General features: G+C 46.1%; 1 protein-coding gene across 2 annotated transcripts in view; it reads left to right on the top strand.

Moving 5' to 3' along the window:
* Window positions 1–22,215, top strand: part of DOC2B (double C2 domain beta) — a 143,067-nt gene that overhangs the window by 39,636 nt on the left and 81,216 nt on the right. Inside the window, exon 3 of one of the 2 annotated variants that reach the window (XM_088152461.1) lies at window positions 10,854–10,877. The exons of the other annotated variant lie outside the window; for it this stretch is intronic. Within the exon in view, the coding sequence (XP_088008587.1) occupies window positions 10,854–10,877 (24 nt within the window). The remainder of the gene's footprint in view (window positions 1–10,853; window positions 10,878–22,215) is intronic. 2 annotated transcript variants of the gene reach the window in all.

The following is a 22,215-nucleotide window of genomic DNA, read 5'->3' as shown; positions in this document are numbered from 1 at the left end:
TCTCGGTGCCTGAGGGCTGTGAGGGTCTGGATGGGGAACAACAGGCTTCGGCTGAACCCTAGTAAGACGGAGTGGCTGTGGGTTAATGGCTCCTCTGTATCTAGGACTGTGCCATCTTTGGTGCTGGATGGGGTTGTGCTGCCCCAGACAGATCCAGTGCGTAATCTGGGGGTCCTCCTAGACTCACGGCTCCTGCTTGAAGAGCAGGTGGCAGCCGTGGCAAGGAGGGCCTTTGCACAGTTTCAGGTTGTGCATCAGTTACGCTCTTTCCTGGATCGGGATGCCCTTCAAACAGTCACTCATGCCCTTGTTATCTCCCAGATAGACTACTGCAATGCGCTCTACATGGGGCTACCCTTGAAGACTATCCGGAAGCTACAGCTGGTCCAGAATGCGGCCGCGCGGGCTATTTTTGGAGCCCCAAGAAGGGCCCATGTAACACCGTTGCTCCGCAAGCTGCATTGGGTACCACTTTGCTTCTGGGTCCAATTCAAAGTGTTGGTTATCACCTTTAAAGCCCTACATGGCATGGGGCCAGGTTACCTAAGGGACCGCCTCTCCCCTATGACTTCAACCCATCCCACCCGATCACACAGAGAGGGCGTGCTTCGGACCCCCTCAGTGAAAGAACTCTGATTAGCGGGGTCCAGAAGGTGGGCCTTCTCTGCGATGGCCCCCGCTCTTTGGAACATCCTGCCCCCGGAGGTGCGATTGGCCCCCCTTCCGGAGGGCCTTGAAGACCTGGTTCTGCCACCTGGCCTGGGGCGGGGAGGGAATATCTCAAGCAGGGAGATGGCTAGCCCCATAGTGACCAGCTGTCCGCAGCCCAATTTCCATCTTCTTGGATTTTCCTTTTTTAGTATTGTTTTTAATTCTGGATGTATTATGTGTTTTATATATATTTATAGTTTTAATGGTTTTTTTGTAAGTCGCCCAGAATCCCCTGTTGTGGGGGAGATGGGTGGGGGAGAAATCCAATAATAAATAAATAAAATAAATAAATAAAATTTTCATATAACTCATGTTTATGTTGTAGATACAATAGGATCTTTTCTGACTATTCCATTTGTGGTGTGGTCAGGGGATTCTTGGGGATGGCCTGTTACATTAATTACTGGTGGCTAAGATTTAATTAAATATTCCAGTAATGAATGCTTCAATCTGTGCAGCTCAGGGTTGAACTGTGGAGTCCTTGGTGCTCGCTGAGCTGGGTGGTTTGCTTGCTGACGTTTTATTACCCACCTCGGTAACTTCATCAGTGCTGGTGAGTGTGGGGTTTGCTCCCTGTTTATATACAGTGGCTTGCCCTGCCAGTGTGGGTGGCGTGTGGTTTTCTCCTAGGTAGTTCCTTGATTAGGGTATTGTTTTCTGCTTGATTATTTGTCTGGTGTTAATCCCTGCTTATCTGGGTGTTGATTGATTAATGCTTTACACACCCTCATTTTATTTATTTAATGACAGGTACTCTGTAATTTAATCCTTTGCCCATCGATCAGTTATAGTTGGATGCCGCACCTAAAGCTTTGTGAGGATGGAGAGACATCCCACCCCTAAAAGTTGGTGCATGCTGTCTCTCTGGAATGAGCTCTGGCCTGTCTCTGACTCCTGCAGCAACAGAAATTTTTTTTTTTTGTCCCTCTGAAGCAGTTGCGCCTTGACCAACTTCACCCACTGTCTAAGGAGGCCCATCGTGGGCCTCTGTGCAAGTCCCTGCTTCACTCTTGGCTTACCCTCTTGCTCCTAGGAACAGAGATTCATGCAGAGTCACGTAGCTGCACCTCTGTCAGATGCAATTTTCTAAATCTTAATTTTTTTCCCACCGATATCTGCGGTGGGCAGATAAAGGAGAATTATACTTTTTAAAAAGTACACTGGCTACCTGAAATTTCAAAAACGCTGACTTGGTCACCTTGAAAACCAACGATTCTTTGTACAAGCAATTATCTGTATCACTATTCCTTCCATTAGAACTCTGTTGTCCCTGCGTCCCCTCTCTGGTGTTTTGTTTTAAGTGAGAGCCACAATCAGTGATTATTTACCTGACGTTTATGACCAGCTTGTCTGCTTAGAAATGGCTCTGTTAAACACTCCTAATCACATTCTGCAAATGGCTTTTTTCAGGCAGTTGCATAATTGGCAACGACAGGGTTTTTTTTAAATGTTCATTTTTGCAGAAACAGGTGAAAGAAAGTAAGTTATGATGTTCTTAGCGGTGATTGCTTGGGAATAAAACTCAGCTCTAGGAAGCTGAAGAATACTGAAAGAGATAGATTGACTGATTATGTACCATCAAATTGGTGTTGACTCTTAGTGACCACCTAGATCAGTGTTGTCCAAACTTGGCCACTTTAAGATGAGTGGACTTCAACTCCCAGAATTCCCCAGCCAGCATGGGTTTCTGGGAATTCTGGGAGTTGAAGTCCACTCATCTTAAAGTGGCCAAGTTTGGACAACACTGACCTAGATAGATCTTCTCCAGGAGGATCTGTCCCCAACCTTGTCCTTCAGCCCTTCCAATGGTGCCTCCATCACCACTGTAACTGAGCCCATCCTCCTTGCTGCTGGTCGTCCTCTTCTCTTTCTTTCTACCTTTCCCAGCATTATGGACTTCTCCAGAGAGCTGGGTCTTTGCATTGATTGATGGACTATGTGCCATCAAGTCAGTGCCAACTCTTAGCGACCACATAGATAGATTTTTCCAGGATGATTTGTCCTTAACCTGGTCTTTTTGGTCTTCCAATGGTACATCCATTACCACTGTAACTGAGTCCCTCCACCTTGCTGCTGATCATCCTCTTCTTCTCTTTCCTTCCCAGCATTAGAACCTTATCCAGAGAGCTGGGTCTTCCCATAATGTCCAAAGTAGGATAATTTGAAACTGGTCATTTGTGCCTTGAGGGAGAACTCTGGGTTGATTTGTTCAACAAATCAAAATCGGTTGGTTTTCTTGGTTGTCCATGGTCTTCTCAGGAGTCTTCTCCAACACCAGAATTCAAAGGCATCCATACTCTTCCTCTCCTGCTTCTTCCACATCCAACTTTCGCTTCCATAGAGCATCACAGGGAAAACCATGGCTTGCATGATTCTGGTCTTTGTAGGGAAAGACACATCTCGGCATCTGAATATCTTTTCCAAGGCCTTTGTGGATGCTCTACCAAGTGCTAGTCTGCGCTGTATTTCTTGATTCCTTGTTCCTTTCCTGTTGAGTGTTGATCCATCAACAACTTAAAAAAAGATTGGCTGGAGTTGTGGAAATCTCAGTTTAGATGGTGTTTCTTGCATGTGGGTAGTGCCTCTTTCAAAAACCTGAGCTTCCAATACGGAAGGAACGATGAGGAATTATACAAGGGTCGTGTGTCTGTGTGTTTTTAGTCTTCCTACTTCCTATATCTTGACAGTGCTCGGATGGTTCTTCCTCCCCTTTCTACCACAGGTCTAAAGACCTTGGGCATTGATTGGTGCTGGGCACTGCATAATAACTCTGGCAAGGGAGGGGGCTTTTCTGAGCTGAAAAATCAACTGAAGGGGAGAGGCTTGGACCTCAGTGATAGATGCGCTGCTGATCTTGAGATCAGATTAATGTAATGCATTCTTCATGGACCAGCCCTTGAAGACTACCCAAAAATTGCAACTGGTCCAGAATGCCAACCCATGACTCCTAAGTGGTGCCACTCAGAGGGTCTACAGCGCCCCAGATGGACTCGTTGCTGGTTGCTTTCAGTTTGGAGAAAGAACATAGGCCCGGTTTGTTACCACCGCCAGGATCTCTGATTCCTATAGAAGCAAATATGTGTAGCTCAGGGTTGAACTGTGGAGTCCTTGGTGTTCTCTGAGCTTGGTTCTTTTCCTGCAAACATTTCGTTACCTGGCTAGGTAACCTCTTCAGTCTCTGATTCCTGCACAGTCCACACGGTGAGCTTAGCTATTCAGTGAGACATGTTTTGAAAAGAGTCAATCTGTTTTTCTGCGGGGGCACTGCCCTTGGCATTAAGGGCACTCCCTGCCCCTTATTCCAATTTAGCAGGAGGCTTCCAACCTTTCTCCAGGTTGAAGATACAGCCAGAGATAAAAAGAGGGCAGCATGCAAACTTTAATTATTTTTTTAATCTCCCATCTTCCTTTCCAAGCTTGGAATATCGCTTTGTGGGGGCCCTTTGTTCCGGAATCTGTATCCTCTGCCACGTTTGCAATTTCATTTTCCCCGGCATACAGCCTGGAAATCTCACCAGCTTAGGACTCCATCAAAAGAAAAAGAGCTGGGCCAGCCTGTGCAGTGTTATTTTCTGTTTATTCTCTTGCTGTCTCCAAATATGATTACCTGTAAAACATTTTGCTGGTTGCAGATCACCCCCCCCCTCTCTTTTTATTTTAAGCCTTGAAAATAACCAATTCATTTTCCTTCTGCTCGCTATCAAAAGAAGTATCATTCATTTCACTTTTGATCCCCGGCACCTTTTTCTTTTGAATGCTAATCTGCGTGATGCCTCTTCTGTAAAGCTTAAGGCTTCTAGGGGGGCATGAAAATAATAGCTGATGTCCATGGCGGGCATGACCTCCCTTCCACTTTCTTCCATTCCCTCCTCTCCTCTCCTCTCCTCCAAGGTTAACGTTTGATTTAAATTCCGGGCAATTTAGAAACCAGCCAACCGACCAACCTTGGAAGCATCGGAGTTAAGAATTAGGGTCCTGTTCCGTCAGAGCAACTAATCCAGGCTCTGAGTTCCTCTGGTGTCCACTAAAGTGCAGGGCAGAGCTTTCTCTGGCTCTTATGCCCCGGCAGTTGGTATTCAGAGGTATACTTCTTCTAAAGGTGGGGGATCCATTGATCCAGCATGACAAGGACCAGTGACAAATATGCTGGAGGTGGAAATACAGCAAATCTTCCCTTGCAGGAAATTTCTTTCCTGGTCTTTGTTGTGCTTTCTTTCCCCTTATTGTCTATTTCATCCTATTTTCAACTGTAAATCCTGTAAATAGGATCTTTCCTTCCCATCCCCCTTCCTCTCCTTCCTTCCTTCCTTCCTTCCTTCCTTCCTTCCTTCCTTCCTTCCTTCCTTCCTTCCTTCCTTCCTTCCTTCCTTCCTTCCTTCCTTCCTTCTCCATTCTTCTTCCTTCCTTTCCCTTCCCTTCCCTTCCCTTCCCTCCCTCCCTCCTTCCTTCCTTCCTGTCCTCCTTCCCTCCCTCCCTCCTTCCTCCATGTCTGTCCTTCCTGCCTGCCTGCCTGCCTGCCTTCCTGTCCTCCCTCCCTCCCTCCCCCTTCCTTCCTTCCTTCCTTCCTTCCTTCCTTCCTTCCTTCCTTCCTTCCTTCCTTCCTTCCTTCCTTCCTTCCTTCCTTCTCCATTCTTCTTCCTTCCTTTCCCTTCCCTTCCTTCCCTTCCCTCCCTCCCTCCTTCCTTCCTTCCTGTCCTCCTTCCCTCCCTCCCTCCTTCCTCCATGTCTGTCCTTCCTGCCTGCCTGCCTGCCTGCCTTCCTGTCCTCCCTCCCTCCCTCCCTCCCTTCCTTCCTTCCTTCCTTCCTTCCTTCCTTCCTTCCTTCCTTCCTTCCTGTCCCCCTCCCTCCCTCCCCCTCCCTCCCTCCCTCCCTCCCTCCATGTCTGTCTGTCTTCCCTTCCCTTCCCTTCCCTTCCCTTCCCTTCCCTTCCCTTCCCTTCCCTTCCCTTCCCTTCCCTTCCCTTCCCTTCCCTTCCCTTCCCTTCCCTTCCCTTCCCTTCCCCTCCCCCTCCCTTTCTTGCAGAGGCAAAACCCTTCCCACAACACTTGGTGTAACGTCTTTGCAACTGTGGTCGGGTAGTTGGGTGCGCCGAGGCCTGGCTCTGACTCCTGGGGGCGGCATGGACAGACGCCGTCCTCTCCGCCTGCCCCAGGGACCCGGTCCAGCTCTCGCAAGGGCACCCCTTCGTCCCACCCGCCCCCCCGTCTCTTGCCTTCCCCTTCTCCTGCTTCCCACCACCTTGCCGACAAGCGTAGTGATTGTTCCTCCTCCATCATCCACTCGCAGGAGGTGCCCAGAGCGTTTGAGGGTTTGCCTGCTGATAGCCTCAGTTTGGTCTGGGGCTGATCAGTGGGTTTATTGTGCAGAGCGTGGTGCTTAGTAACTGTCTTGAAAGCCATCATTTAAAGGTGTCCAACTTCTTTCTCTCGCGCTCTCACAGCTGTAGATTCTCCCTGGAAAAAACATTTCTTTGACCCTTCTGACGTTTGTCCTTCATGATCTCGTCTACGTTTGTCACCGCCTTTCTCCGCACGATTAATCTCCTCTTGGTGTGACAGCACACTGTCCATCTTTATCTAAAGCCTCTTCCACCTCCACCAATTTGCCATCAACTGTGAAGTCAGTAAGCCCGCTGGTTGGTATTAGCAGCGTTGTCTTCATATTCGTCTTCATGTATTCTTCATTACCCTGGATTTTTTAGCTTCTATTTTTACTTTCATGAAAGCTCTTCCAAGTATTTTTTTCTCCTTTTGACTAACAGAATGGTGACATCTACCTATCTCAAATTATTAGTGTTTCTCCCTCCAGCGGAGGTTCCAACTGTCATCTCTTCCTGCTGTTCTTCTAATATATTTGCTATTGTTAAACAGATGAAGAGAAAAAACATGCCTCTTTGTTGCTTCCTGTTTCTTCAGATTAATTTCTTACAGTCGCTTCTTGTTCATAGTTAAGCTTCTGCAGTTCTGCTACATCCATAAGCTTTGTTGGGTTTTACATTCTGCCACGGTCAGGGCCGGAGTTTCTCAACGTGGGCCACTTTAAGACGTGTGGACTTCAGCTCCCAGAATTCCCCAGCCTGCTGGGGAATTCTGGGAGCTGAAGTCCACATGACTGGGGAATTCTGGGAGCTGAAATCCACACATCTTAAAGTGGCCCAGGTTGAGAAACACTGGTCCACAGAATCAGAGGTCTTAGCAAAGACACCCTTTTAGAGTCTCCCTTGTTCTCCATTATCCAACCTCCCATTCAAGACAGGGTTAGTTTAAATACCAAATGTTGAGCCTGGGAATTGGGGTGTGGAGATGTTGGACGATGATTCAGACTGTGTGTAAAATCTAACTTTGAACCCTCAGTCTTGCTTTTCCATTTAGGCAGGGTTCCTCCAGGGTATCTGGAGCAGGCCAGCTTAGGGAAGGCTCCTCTGTGACATGGATGAATAACGCACAGGCTTCTGAATGTTGACGAAGTCCCATCATTCCCAGCTAGGATGGCCAAGGGTGATGAGCAGGGTGGAATGACTGGAAAATTGGAGTTGCAAATCAGGCAATGAAACTAATAATGCCACGTGCCGAGAGACATGGCATTCCTGCTTCTGAGGGTTCCTCAACTCAGCAACTTTAAGATGGGTGGACTTCAACTCCCAGAATTCCCCAGCCAGCCATGCTGGCTAGGGAATTCTGGGAGTTGAAGTCTACCCATCTTAATGTTGCTGAGGTTGAGGAACCCTGCTCTGAAGCATCTTTTTGGAATCGAATCAAAAGCATCGTGCAACCTAGGGGACCATTGAAGGATCTGGGTAGGTTATCCTGCAGAAAAGACAGTTGAGAGGAAAGTTGTGAGCAAATATCTGAAGGGCTGTCACACAGAAGAGGGGGTGGACCTATTCTCTGTTGCCCCTAAGGGAAGGACCAGGTTGAAAGGTCAGGGCAGTGGTTCAGTTTAGACGTCAGGAGGAACTTCCCACTGTATGGACTGTCCACCTTTGGAATAGGCTGTCCCGTGAAATGGGGAGTCCTTCATTGGTGGCCTTCAGACGGGCTGGATGGTCATGTGTTATTGATGCTATAGTGCAGGGTTCTTCAATCTTGGCAACTTTAAGACGTGTGGACTTCAACTCCCAGAATGTCTGGCTGGGGAATTCTGGGAGTTGAAGTCCACACATCTTAAGTTGCCAAGGTTGAGGAATCCTGCTGTAGTGGACTCTGCACTGGGCAGGGGCTGGACTGACCACTGAGATTTATTTATTTGTCAAATGTACATGGCTGCCCATCTCACCCAAAGTGACTTTGGACGGCATGCAGTAAAATCGAGAATTAAAACATTTTGCAAACCCATGAAAAGAATAAACATGGATAAAACAAGACTATGAGAGGGAAGATGTTTATATACAGTATAACCAGCGTGCAGGTCCCCATTGCCAGTGGATCCCCAGGCTTGCTGAAAGAACACATTCTGAGAGCTTTATGGAAGGCCATAAGGGTTGGGGCTAAGCTCACCTCAGGAGGGATGATGTTCCAGAGGACGGGGGCCACGGCAAAAAAAGCCCGTCTCCTGGGTCCCATCAGATGGAACTCCTTCTTGGAAGGGACCCGCAGCATGTCTCTCCTGCCAGACCTGATGGGACGGGCAGATGGAATAAGGAGGAGGTAGTCCCTCAGATAATCTGGCCCCAGGCCATATAGGTCTTTAAAGATCCCCTCCAACAATACGGTTCTAATACAGGTAGTCCTTGACTTACAACCACAATTGGGACCAGAACTTCTGTTGCTAAGCAAAGCGGTCATTAAGTGAGTTGCACCCAATTTTATGACCTTTTTCATCACAGTTGTTAAGCAAATCCGGCTTTCCCCATTGACTTTGCTTGTCAGAAGCCCTCGGGGAAGGTCGCAAATGGCGATCACGTGACCTTGGGACGCTGCAACCGTTGCAAATACATGCAGGTTGCCAAGCGCCCAAATTTTTATCACGTTACCATGGGGGCACTGCGATGGTCGTAAGTGCAAGGACTGGTTGTACGTCACTTTTTTCAGCACTATCATAACTTTGAATGGTCATTAAATGAACAGTCACAAGTCGAGGACTACCCATAATATCACTGTTTCAATGCTCTTTGTACAGTGCTGATTGCTAGACAAGCTATCTTAGACTTATATCTGTGTCTCTCTCTGTTTAAAAGCAGCCACACCTTGTGAAGAGCAGCCTGTTTCATCTGTTGCTCCCAGCTCCCTCCCTTCTTTCATTCAAAAGGCTTTTTAATGTTTCCAAGGCCTTCCGCCATCCCCCTGAGCATATTCAAGGGTGGAGGGACCTGTAACCAAATGTTGCAGTATTTCTTCCTCTCCTAGCAGAGCTTTTACATTTCCCCAGGACACCATAAGGAGAAAGGAATTGTGATGAGGCAAGCCACATGTGTCGTTCCACTTTCTTATCCCTTGTTTGCTGAAAAGGATTTTCCTACACTTTGGCAAATGTCAGGGCTCTTCCAAGCCCCCTGATTTTGTGCTTGTGCGTCCCAGGGGCTTTGTTTAAAGCCATCTCTGGCAGCACTCAGTGCTTGAGACTGTTAGAGAAAGAGATAATGATGTTTTATTAAGAACTTCATTTGGGCAAGGCATATTCAAGGCTGCTTTAGCTTGAACAGGTCCATCCCCTGCAGAAAATTCAGCATGTAAGAGATCTTGTCCTCTGGGGGAGATGGGCGCCATAGAAACTTAATGAATAAATAAATAAATAAATCTTCCGTCATTGCCATCTTGACGTTCCCTGTTTTGCCTTTTCCTTCTGTGCTTCAAAGGATGCTGTGGCAAAAACCTCTCTGCACTTTTCTTCCCCTGCTGCAGGAGCTTCTGTCTTCTTACTTTATGCTCAGGGAGCTGGGGAAATACTTTCAAATTTCTCTGGAATGTTTCTTTGCTGACTCGCTTGTGGGAGGTGATGGAGGAAATCCTGGGATCCTGGGGTTGGAAGGGATCTCAGAGGTCTTCTAGTTCAACCCCCAGCCCAGGGCCAGAGTCTACACATCATCCCAGACTGATCATCTGGCAAAGACCCAAGAAGAAGATCCTTCCTGATTTTTTCCCTAGAATTTAATGGAGGAAAGGGAAGTCAAAAGGTCTGAAGAGAGGAGATTGCAAAAGGAAGGATGGGTCATTAATGTACACACAGATACTACGACCACCTTATTATCACAAAATAACTGTAAGAACAGCATAGTCCAGTCATTTCTCCTTTAGGAATTTATAGCATCTTTTAGAGTCATCCAACCATTGTTGTGCCAAAATAACAGTGACAGGTTTTATATCATTCCCGTGATGGCTGGTTGATGCTATGAAGATGGTATAAGCCTCTAATGGGGACAGTGGCATCTGTCACAAATCACAATGACATTGAAATACAGGTTGTCCTCATTTAGCAACTACTATTGGGACCAGCAACTCATTCATTAAGCAAAGCAGTCACTAAGTGAAACATCACATTTAATTATCTGATTTCCACTTTCCTTTGCTTTACAGATCTGAAAAGGTTATAAATATGAGAACTGGTTGTAAAGTTACTTTTTTCAACAATGTCGTAACTGCAAATGGTCGTTAAACAAGGCAGTGGCTAAACGATGATGACCTGTAATGACACATGTGCAATACTGTAATCATATAAAGATGACTATGCAATAAGATAATTGTATCAAGACATCTGAGACGGGTACATGAGTAATAGCGTTTGCATTATTACATGATTCCACATGTGTCATCATTTGCCCCCTCCCCTGTGGATGCCCCACCATCTTGTTTTTCTGCAAGGCACTAGTTTTAAAGGCACGGAGCCCTGCAAATAAGAGGGAAGGGGAAAAAAACAGGATTATAAGAAATATATTAAATGTGGTGGTGATCGTGACATCCATTGCAATGATTTCTCTAGATTTTTAGGAGGGGAGATTTCCAAACCTGATTGAGTGAAAGCAACTTTATGTATCTACCATCCAAGCATGTTACTAACCCTTTGTGTTTCCATTCCATTCTTTACTCATTTGTTTTCTCTTTCTCTTTTTTTTTTGTGTGTGTCTCCCCCCCCCTCCTTTTGGTTGTTTCTCCCCTCCCATCTTCTATTCTGCCACATTCATTTCATTTCTTGGCTGGGAGAAACAGATGCCCCGCGTGCACTACCAAAAGGTAAGGCCTATTTTAGCCATGTTGCCCACTTTATGGCCTCCCTAGCAGGGCTGTTTTGATTGCCCAAAGGTGCTCCAGAGAACCCAGGGATGCTTACGTAGTGCTGAACAGCAGTGGGAGTGTGCAGCTACGCAACAGCTGCCGCCGCAGTGTTATCCCAGGAGGGGGGGGGGAAATGACTGTTTTAAAAGGTTGCAGACAGACGCTACACAAGCATTCCTGCACACACTGAAGCACATTTGGGAACTGAAGGAAAGCATAGCGCAGCCTGAATACTAGTTACATGTAGGCCTGCATGTAGAACTAGAAACGTAGCCAGAAAACCCATTGCAGAGAAGACGGGAGTCTCGGTGAATGGGTTCAAGCTGTGGGCGAGCCTGGAACAGGGAGAGGGCATATCGATTTAGTTTCCTTTGTAATGTCTGGAATTCAGTCCTAGGAGGAGGTCTGCAGTTTTCTTAATCCTTTAAAGCAGTTTGAGACTCAAATGCATGCCCGTGTGTGCGTTAGGGAGACGCACGCACATGTATGGAAATTAGGGGGGAGTGCATACATTAGGACGAATACACCTGTACAAATTATAAGGCAGGTTGTCCTCAAAGGAAACTGCACTCATGTGGAAATGGAACAAAGACAAATGAAGCGAATCAAATTTAACGAACGCCCAGTTCTTGTTGAGAAGGCTGTGCCTAGACGATGTGTTCCTTTTTGCTGGAGAAGTCTTGAATTTTGGAGATTTCCAGCCTCCCATCTTCCTCAAACCTGTGCCCTGTTTGATTTATCTTAGACTATTGTGTTCCTTTCCTGAAGGTAGAGCTAGGAAGTTTTCTAAACCTCTCCCCCCTCCCCCTTTATCATCACAACATCCTTGTGAGGAAGATTAGATTAAAAACGAGTGGTGGACTCCATTGCTTCATGGCAGGGTGGGAATTGAGCCCGGATGGCTCTTCCCAGCCTAGACTGGCATTCTAACCACTACACTGCAGTGCCAGAAGAATTGGCCAATGGAAATCAGGCTGTCTGGTTCCCTCGGGCTGTGAGGACTCTAAATCACTTTGGTGTAAGTGATTTTGCACCATATCAGAATCTCCTTGTGGCCTTTATTTCTCACCCTGTCATCTGAGTCTGGCAATGAACTGATTTCTGTTTGGAAAGATCTACCCTGGTTTAAGGTGTAATATTTGCTAGAGCAGAAAGGTCAGGCTGATGTAATGGTATGTGGGAAAGACCTTGAGAGATGGAGCAAAGATGCTTCCTAGGGAACCATCAGATAAGAGAAGGCATAGCCTGCAGCTGCATAATGGGTGGGGAAAGAGGCTCAGGAGGGACCCTCCCTAGCCTCTCAGGTTGTAAAGGAAATGGCGGGAGAATTGTACTTTCAGACCTGCAAGATTCTGTTAACGTAGCTTTACAATAAAGTAGAATTAGCTCATCTGGTCGTGTTTCCTGTCTGGTCTACCTGGGAAGGCCGACAGCTACCTATCAAACACATCATCAATATTCTGGTTGGTTCCAGTGATGCCACACCTCACAGGCATCTTCCAAGGTCTCAGCTCATCCAAGTGCCCCAACCACTGCAGATGGCTAGCTTGGCATAAGCTCACTTAACTTTCTCTCTTTCCAGAGAGCAGTTTGGCCTGGGAATGGTTCTCCCTTTGCTTCCCAACATTAGCCTTTTAAAATAAATTTGCCCTACTTTCTGCTTGATGTGATATTGATAAATATGCAGTACCTAAAAGTCATCAGATGCAGACACGTTAGCTGTCTTGGTGCCTTGGAATCCAGAGGCAGAAAAGAGGGGATCTGAATATTTTAAATTTAAAAAATCACAGGCAAGACTCTTATCCTTGACATTTCCTGGTATTTTGTAGGAGAGGTGTGTGGCATGAACCCTAGTTGCGCATCTGGATAGAGGCTGTAGCTTTTCCCAGCTGTGCCCCAAAATACACACATCTGTCTTCCCCATATGCTTTTTAGAACCAAGACCTCCCTGCTCAGCAAAACTCACATTTCCTGATCGCTCCAGAATGCATTTCATGTCTTTTTCTGTTTTGCCTTGTGATTGTGACAGCCAGGTGCTACTACAAAGTGGTGCTGTGTGTGTGTGCGCGCATGCACACCCATGTGCGCACATATCTTTGTGTAGGTGTGGGTTTAAAGGAAATTGGCATGACTCAGATTCCCCCGGAAAGAGAGTTTCATTCAAGTGGGATCCAGCTGAATTACCCTGTAGCAAAATACATGTCTCTGAAAAGGCACCTAACATTTTGAAGGCTTTCAGTATTTCAACAGGGGCTTAGAAGGCTTTATTCTTAGTTTCTTTAATGCTTCATCAAAGGCTCATCCCTTTTCCGTCAAGCTTTTGCTTTAACCTCTGAGCCCTCATGACTAAGGAGAACTTAACCTAAACATCTGGAATGGAAATAACCTCCTACTTCTCCCGCATAGCCCTGCCTCCGTGCGCAGAATTTCAATGGAGATGTTTGTAGGAGGAGAGCTGTGTTAGTCTATGGCAGTGTTTCTCAACCTTAGCATCTTTAAGACGTGTGGACTTCAACTCCCAGAATTCCCCAGCCAGCCATGCTGGCTGGGGAATTCTGGGAATTGAAGTCCACACGACTTAAAGATGCGAAGGTTGAGAAACACTGCCTTAATTTAAGAGTCGTTAAATAGAGGAACTGATTCAAAGGGGAAGAGGTGGGCTCCCATTCGCTAGATGGGTTCACATGAACCATCTGCCTGAATTCTTGCTCTGAGCAGGAGATGAGACCTCTGGACTCTCTGTTATTTATTCTAATTGATTAATTTATTTATTCTAACATTGATTGATGGATTGTAATATTTCTATTAGAATGGAGAACAATGATTCTTTTACTCTCTCCTGTGCAAGTTCGCAGCGTAGCAACAGGAGTAGCACCCACTGATAATGGATGCTGCATTCTGAGAACAGAGACGTCGGTTCAGAAATGAAAACAGCCCAAGTTGCTAGTCCTCATGACTGTAAAGGCAGATTTGGCATTCGGTATCGTTGGAGTCCCCTGCCAAGTCTCTTCTGGAAATACGCATGAGATACCAGAAAAATTCTTAGATTTCCACAGGGGTAGGGTAAAATAGAAGTTCTCTATATCATTTTCCCCAACTTGGAGAGTGGAATATGCGGATTACATATTTTATCCCGGCTGTGTTTTAGTAATACTCTCTGCCGGATTAGGAAGTCTAGAGAATTGAAAAACCGGCACTGACTCCTTGCCATTTTGGCTGGTACGAATAAAATTACAACCCTCTGGTGGATTTAAGTTTTTTGGTCCTTTATTTACTTATACAGCTGGAGTCTGAATGAGGATCAACAAAGCTAGAGTTTCTGCGATTTGTCACCAGGGGGTGGTTAGAGGTAGACTGCCCCCCTCTAGGGAGGTTCGCTCTTGTTCTGTTTAGCCAGGGAAGATGCCTGTCAGGGAAGGCCAAGGGCACGCCCAGCCTGGCACGCTGAACTTGCGCGGCGTGCCCCGACCCCCCTGAGACCCAGAAGGCCTCCACCCTATGAGCTTTCCAAAACCTGACTTTTCCCTCAGGCATTGAGCTGGGTGGGAACCTAATATGGAACAGTGTAGAGTTGGTGGGGCGTTGTGGCCCTGTGATGGGGAAAAGTGATGCCCTTTGTGGGGTTTTGCAGATTTATACTTCTTTTGAATGGATGGAAGGGTGCTCTGAGCCACCCAGGATTACCAGGCGTATGATCGGCAGCCCCATAAATTTTCTAAATCAACAAGTAAGAGAGCCTTTCTGTTTTCCACCCTGAAATACAGTATTCCCCGGATCCAAGCATCGTAGCGCTGACAAGCCAGTGCCATCTGCCAGTTCTGGGCTGAATGTGGTTTCGATGCTGTTTCCCTGTGCCCAGCAAAATCTGTGGGTTGCTTTCAGCCCTCCTTGCTGGTGGCACCCACATCTGCAAGCCAGAAAAATCGGCGTCCCTGGCCTGCGGGGGGAAGCAAGGTGCCCTTCGTTCACCAGGAGACCCTAACCTTTCATTGTGGAGATCCTTCTGCTGCGAGGAGGGCTCTCGTCGTGGTTCAGCTTGCTGCTGTTTGAAAATTGCAAGCAGCCACTTTAACAATGCTGTAAAAGGGGTCTTCCGTCTGATTTTCCAGGCCTTTGAACTTTCAACGTTTTTCAAAGTTGGCAAGTTTAAGATGGGTGGGCTTCAACTCCCAGAATTCCCCAGCTAGGATGCTTTAAGATGGGTGGACTTCAACTAAGTGTGCTTTAAGATGTGCGGACTTCAACTCCCAGAACTCCCCAGCTGGCACGCTTTAAGATGGGTGGGCTTCAACTAAGCATGCTTTAAGATGTGCGGACTTCAATTCCCAGAATTCCCCAGCCAGCCATGCTGGCTAGGGAATTCTGGGAGTTGAAGTCCACCCATCTTAAAGTTGCCAACTCTGAAAAACACTGGACTAGTCTAATTATTACACCATGGTTTACATGCACAAAACTTTCCCAAACTTAGACTAAAACTTTCTCTAGGCTTGCGATCGGCAATAAATTCCAGCTGGTTGGCCTAATCGTCGGAGGATATGTTCCTAACCGTTTGATAAAGCCATCTTTAAAAAACTCTTGAGATTTTTAAACTCCTTTCAAGGAATTCAATTTGAAAGATTGCAAGGAGTTTTGGGATTTGGAGTCTCTCTCTTGACCGGGGAAAAACGGCATCCCCTTTTAGAAAGGGAAAATGCTGCCCCCACAAAACTTTTTTGAGGGGCTGTTTTCCCAAACATGCAGGATTTATTAAAAAGCAATATCAAGAAAGAGGCAGCGAATATGATTTGACAGTATGAAGTGGTACTCCCTAGCATACACTCTATTCTGTGCTTCTTCTGAACTTGGAGATAAGGTCTCAGCATTTGGATGGATAGTTTGGACTTGTTTCACTATTGCCCTACTTGAGACCAATGTTAGATTATGTGCCATCAAGTCAGTGTTGACTCTTAGCGACTACCTAGATTTTCTCCATGATGATCTGTCCCCAACCTGGTCCTTCAGATCTTTCAATGGTGCCCCCATCACCCCTGTAACTGAGTCCCTCCACCTTGCTACTGATCATCCTCTTCTTCTCTTTCCTCCTACCCTTCCCAACTTTATGGACTTCTCAAGAGAGGTGGGTCTTCCCATAACATGTCCAAAATATGATAATTTGAGCCTGATCATTTGTGCCTTAATTACATGACAAGTTGGTGTTAACTCTTAGTGTCCACATAGATAGACCTTCCCCAGAATGATCTGTCTCCAACCTGGTCCTTCAGGTCTCCCAATGGTGCCCCCATCGTCACTGTAACAATCCCTCCGTCTTGCTGCTGGTCATCCTCTTCTCCATCTTCCTATCTCCAACTTTATGAACTTCTCAAGGGAGCTGGGTCTTCCCATAACATGTCGAAAATAAGATAATTTGAGCCTGGTTATTTGGCCTCGAGTCATTTCCATTGCTGGGACTTACTCTTAGAGACCTAGATAGACCTTCTCCAGGATGATCTGTCCCCCGCCTGGTCCCTCAGGTCTTCCAGTGGCACACCCATCACCACTGTTGGTCATCTTCTTCTCTTTCCTTCCACCTTTCCTAGCATTACTTGGGATCAAAGTTCATTGATATTACCAATGGAGATGCCAAGGAATACATCTGGGTGCAAAGTTTTGCATACAAAGTTATGGACCTAGACAATCTCATTGTTTTGAAGCTGGCCACAGCTTCTAAAGAAACATACATCTGTGTAATGGTATGTGGGAAAGACCTTGGGAGACTGGGCCAAGAAGCGCTGCCTCGGGAACAGTCAGATAAGAGACTGCATAGCCCACAGCTGGATAGTGGGCAGGGCAAGAGGCTCAGAGGAGACCCTTCCTAGTTTCTCGAACTGTAAAGGAGACAGCAGGACAACTGTACTTTCAGACTTGCAAGTCAATGTAGCTTTACAATAAAGTAGAATTAGCTCATCTGGTCGCGTTTCCTGTCCGGTCTACCTAGTAAGGCTCACATCAATCTTGCAAGTCTGAAAGTTGAAGTCCACACATCTTCAAGCTGCCAAGGTTGAGAAACACTGATCGAACATGATTGCTTGCCCGTCTCCCTTGTTTTTTTTAGAGCATCAGCAGATCGGCATCTTCTAGATAGGATATATTGCTGGAGATATGTTTCGTTTAAACTGTAAATCTTGTTGTGTATTTAAAAACTGTTGCACTAAGAACATTACCCATTGACAGCAATCAATACCCTCAGTGTTCTACAGTTGCAGGGTGCTAGTAAGACTGTATCACCTGATCCTGATGGTGATTTAGTTCTTGAGTGTTTATGGGGTGATCTTGAGACTTTTTTCCAATTAGAAACTCCTCCCTCCCCTCTTTCTTCAGCTCCCTAATGATCAACATTATCATGATCAAAATTACAGACCTTTATGATCTGACATCTGAGTTCAAGCCAATACATTCGATATCTTAAAGATTTGGCAGTGATAGAGTTGCAATGCTTGTATGCCCCTTTAAGCCAGTAATCCTGGATTATTAAACCACAATTTGCACATATTGGATAACAGCTCATTTAGCCTGTCAGGTATTATTAATTTATTGTTGATGGGTTTACCCTCAATTACCTTTTTGTATGTGCATGTTTTTGCTTTTGCTATATTACTATCTCCGTTTTCTAATTGTTCAATTGATGCTTTCAATTTATTTCCCTCCTAGAGTCACCTTGGCAAGATGGGTGGCCGTATAAACTGAATAAATGGCGTAAATAAATTCACTTCTGTTTTATTCTATTTTTCTCAGTCATGTGAGAAAATCCACAAAGCAACCACCGCTTGTTTATCGTTATGTCAAGCCATAAGGATGGATTAACTCTGCCTGATAAGCCAAGATCATAAGCCAGCTTTAAACCAGGGTCTTTACTGGCTTATGCATTGTGTCTTTTTTGAAGCCCGGTAAATATTGCATGCAAATATTGCACCAAAGTTTGCGTCATCGCTACAACTTGTTCTAAGAATGCCCATATCACGACTATTTCATTTAGGAAAGGGAGTGAAAATGAAACCACAAACTTTATAACGTCGTTAAACATTATGAATCTCTGGGTCAAACTTGTTTACAAGAAAAAGGTTGCAATCTGGGGATTTGGAAAAAAAGGCGACTGAGGATAACCCCAGGGATATCAAGCCCCTTCAAGCCTTGGAAATTAAAAATGGAGATGCTTTGGCTCCAGAGAATCAGTCTCTTGAGATTTGTGGCATGAATCTTGAGCGAGCCCATTTAACAGACTTGACACTGAAGGCAGGGAACCCTGGCATTGGCTAAATTTATTTATTTATTGTACTTATATATTAAATGGTGGATTATTAATGATGGTCTCAACAGAAAGTGCCCTTCTTCCCCAAGTACGCAAGGGTGAAGTTTGCATCTCTCTCTCCTTTTTAAATAACTTTATTAAATTTTAAAATAGAAACCGTCAAAACTAACAAAAACGAATATTAAAGGAAGGAAATAAGAGAAGGAGAGGAAAATTAGAAAAAAAGGATGACCGAGGGCGATAGTGCGAAAAAACAAAGAAAAAGAAAGATAAAAGAAGAAAAAGAATTGGCTTCTGACCCTCCTCACAACAGATAAAAGTAACAGAATACATCAATCTCTTATTCTAAGTTAACTTTCATTATTACTGTAAACCCAAGTTATTTCTAATAATCAAATCCATACAACATAATTTCGTTTTTTCCTGTTTCCCACAGAAAGTCCAAAAGAAAGTTTCCAATGATTAAAATTACACAATATCTTTTCTCAAATCAAGTTTATGAAGTCTGCATCTCAAGACCTCTTTTGTCACCTGCGCCTTCTGGGGACACCTGTCCTGAATAAACCATGTACAGAGTGGAGGAAGTAGGCAGGGAAACATTTCTCCAACTTCCGCCAAACATTCAGACCAGGGTTCATCCAAGGAAACCCAGGAGAGGAAACAAGGTTTCTTGCAGAACTCACTGCCACAAGACATGGCGACGGCCAGAGATGCCTTTAAAGGTGGGCTGGAGACATTCAGGGAGGACAAGTCTCTCAAGAGCTATTGATCTTGAAGATTCCCTGTTACCTCCAGCCTGGGGGCAACATAAATACCAGTTATAGGGGAATAACAGGAGAGTGGAAGGTCTCCATCATTCTCACCCCACTGGCAGACCCAAAATGCTGGATTGGGGTGAGTTTTGGCCTATCAGCTTTGCGAGGTAGTCCAGACAGGAAGCATGCCCAGATGAACTAATTCTACTTTATTGTAAGGTTACATTAACAGAATCTTGCAAGTCGGAAAGTACATCTCTCCCTGTCACCTTTACAGCCCAAGAAACTAGGGAGGGTCCCTTCTGAAAACATTTGCCACATCCCCATTCCTGCTGAGGGCTAAGCTGCCTCTTCTCCAACTGTTCCCCTGGCTGCGGCTCTTCCCCGTCTCCCAAGGTCATTCCCGCATACCATGACATGGCCTGATCCAGCCAGGCTGTTATTTTCTTCTTACAGCTTTTATGAAAACAATGCAGGGTGTGTGTGGGTGTAGAAAGTGTGGCATGGAAAGATTTCGATTTTCTGTTGCAGTTGAGCTTCATTCTCCGATGCTCCAGGGAGGGTAGACAAGGAAGGGACGTTTGCAGGCCGTTTCTATTCCTCGCCCCGGTTCTTTTTCTCTTCCCCCCAAGCAACCACGCACAGTAATTTGTCAATTGTGCTGGAACTGAATCACTTTCTGAAGAAGCCTGCTGGCTGGGGGATTCTGGGAGCTGAAGTCCACCCTCATCAAGGTAGCTAAGGTTGAGAAACAAAGCGATGTCCAGCACGCGGGGAGTCTGCAAAATAAAGACGCCCCTGGATCTCTTTTGATGGCAGTTGATCAGAAGGTTCCGACGTCATAATTATCACCTAAGATCGATGGAAAAGAGGAGGTGGAGAAGAAAAACAGTAATTCCTCAGTCTGATGTTTTCCCAACCTTGGAGATGTCTTCTTCCAAATGGGGAGAAAATAAATCCAGCTATGGGGCTCAGTGACTTGGAGCAACCTTTCTTGCTGTGATTCTGGTGGATCTTGAATGTCAGTATCAGTGTTTTTCAACCTTGGCCACTTTAAGATGTGCGGACTTCAACTCCCAGAATTCCCCAGCCAGCATGTGCTGGCTGGGGAATTCTGGGAGTTGAAGTCCACGCATCTTAAAGTGGCCAAGGTTGAAAAACACTGGTCTATGGTAACAAAAAAATCAGGAGGAATCTAGTAGCCCCCTTTCAGACTAACCCATTTTATAAAAAGGCAGACATTTAGAGGCATGGAGTGGTTAAACTAATGCAGAATTCAAATTGAGATGAGGCAGGGAGAAGGAGGAGAGGTGTTGATGCAGGCTCCATGTGAGGAAAGTTGCCAGAACCTGGTTTATTAGCAGTTGGAATGTGTTAAAAACCCGGTGTGTTTGTTGAGACCTGGGAAGTTTGTTCAAACTGGGAAGTTTGTGAATGTGCCCGAGTTCAAGTTTCTAGCCCTCATGGCTTGCCAGGTTGCGGTGTTCTAGAGGGAATCTGATGGCTTTCTTCCTAGCCATGATGAAAGATGGAAGTAGGTCTCCTCTGAGGACGTCACCGATTTCTTCAGGATGCAGAATTTTACAAAGAGACCCCTGAAAACTGCCAAGAAGTTCAGAATCGGAGCGCCTGGGGCTGGGGTGTCTGCCCAGGGAGGGGTCAAAAAACGTCCACGGTGCAATTGGAGCCCCACCTCTTTTTGCATGTCACCTGTAAAACCAGGGCAGGACTTAATCTGGGAGCTGAAGTCCACCCATCTTAAAGTTGCCCAGGTTGAGGAACACCGGTCAATATCATACACCGGCAGATGAAAAAAAATGAGACGTTTCCCCACTAAGCTCGTTTCCGTGCTGACAAAAAGCCTCAAAACCCGGCTTCTTCCCAGGCTTACCATGGCCAGTTCTGTGAACCGCGTGGAGCTTCTAATATTCAGTGCTTACGTTCCTCTCCTGGGCTTTCTCCAAAAAGCTCAAGGCATGGTTCTGCATGACCGGAGGAGGGACGGGTTGGGATGGACAGAGGGGCCGAAGGCGATTCGGTCAGCGTCGCGTAGATGTGAGATTTGTTCTTGAGCCTCGAGAGCCTTTGACAGACAGCCTGAAGACGGGAGATGTCTTTCTTTGCGCTCTGGCAAATGGTTTCAGCGGACTTGGGGGACTCCAACCAGGAACGCTTTCTCTGTTGGCCGTCGGCAGCGGTGCTGGAACGAAAAAGAGCAGGTTTGCACAGACGCGGCGATCGAAAACGCCACAGCCCTGGAATTCGGTACCTCTGTTATTTGCTCCATTACTTAAACCTGGCATTAATTGTGAGTTGGAAGAAACCTAGCATTAGCATCCAGAACAGCAACAAGGGTGTAATTAATTATCTAGGTGTTTATTGCTTTCCGCTCGTCACGAGGATTTGGGCTGTCCGTTGACATCCACAAAAACAAAGGCGGACTGTTTTGAAAGAGGGTGAAAACGGCTCACCTGTGCCCTTCTGCCGTTTCCTGGGATGAGCGTGCGGCCCCAACACCCCTCCCTCCGTGTTTTTATTTTGCTCCACGAGGCTTCTTGGCGTTGTGGTAATGCAAAAGGTTTTGCTCCAGCCTTTTGGAATGAAACCTTTTGGATTAATGTTCCAGTATCAGCAGGCAGCAGCCTGGTGACCTGTCACAGCTGAGAAGCTAAGCAGGGTCAGTGTGGGGTGATCTTTGGATGGGAGACTACTGGGGCTGCGGGTTGGAGCTGGAAGTCAGAAAATAGCTCAGGGGAAGGCTGCGGCAAGCTACTTAATATTCTGGCCAAGAACGGTACATGGACGTGTCTGTGGAGTCACCAGACGTGGAGTTCAGCTGATGGGTGGTGAAGTGCCCCTGAGATACAGTACATTTAAGGGACTAGAATTTGAATTAAACTTGAGGGCATTCCCTCCCTCAAATGACAGGACATGGCGGTAGGGCATTTGGAGGAAACTAACATTGGGACTGGGGGCTGTTGAACTTTTTAGCGTGTCCCCCCCATCCTGTAAAACCTGGCCCACCTCCAAAAGCTGAAGGTAGGAAGGCTGGTCGTGGAACCTTCTGTGCCTGCAGGGAGAGATTTGGAAATGGAGGTGTTTGCCAGAAGAATAGGAGCTGCGTTGGGATATCCCTTGTGGGTCAAAGCTTTCGCTTAAGGTAGAAAGGCAGGGGCTGAGTGATTCCTTCACCTGGGACAATTACTCTTTGGATGGGCTGTACTGCCTCAGAAGGATCGTACATGCAGCTTTCAGA

The sequence above is a fragment of the Python bivittatus genome, unplaced genomic scaffold, assembly GCF_059951505.1.
Source record: "Python bivittatus isolate LINGU-HERP-01145 unplaced genomic scaffold, Pbiv_v1 ctg000690_np1212, whole genome shotgun sequence".
In the NCBI taxonomy this organism is placed as follows: Eukaryota; Metazoa; Chordata; class Lepidosauria; order Squamata; family Pythonidae; genus Python; species Python bivittatus.
Note: the sequence above shows the minus strand (reverse complement) of the source record. Positions and strands in the feature narration are given on the sequence as shown.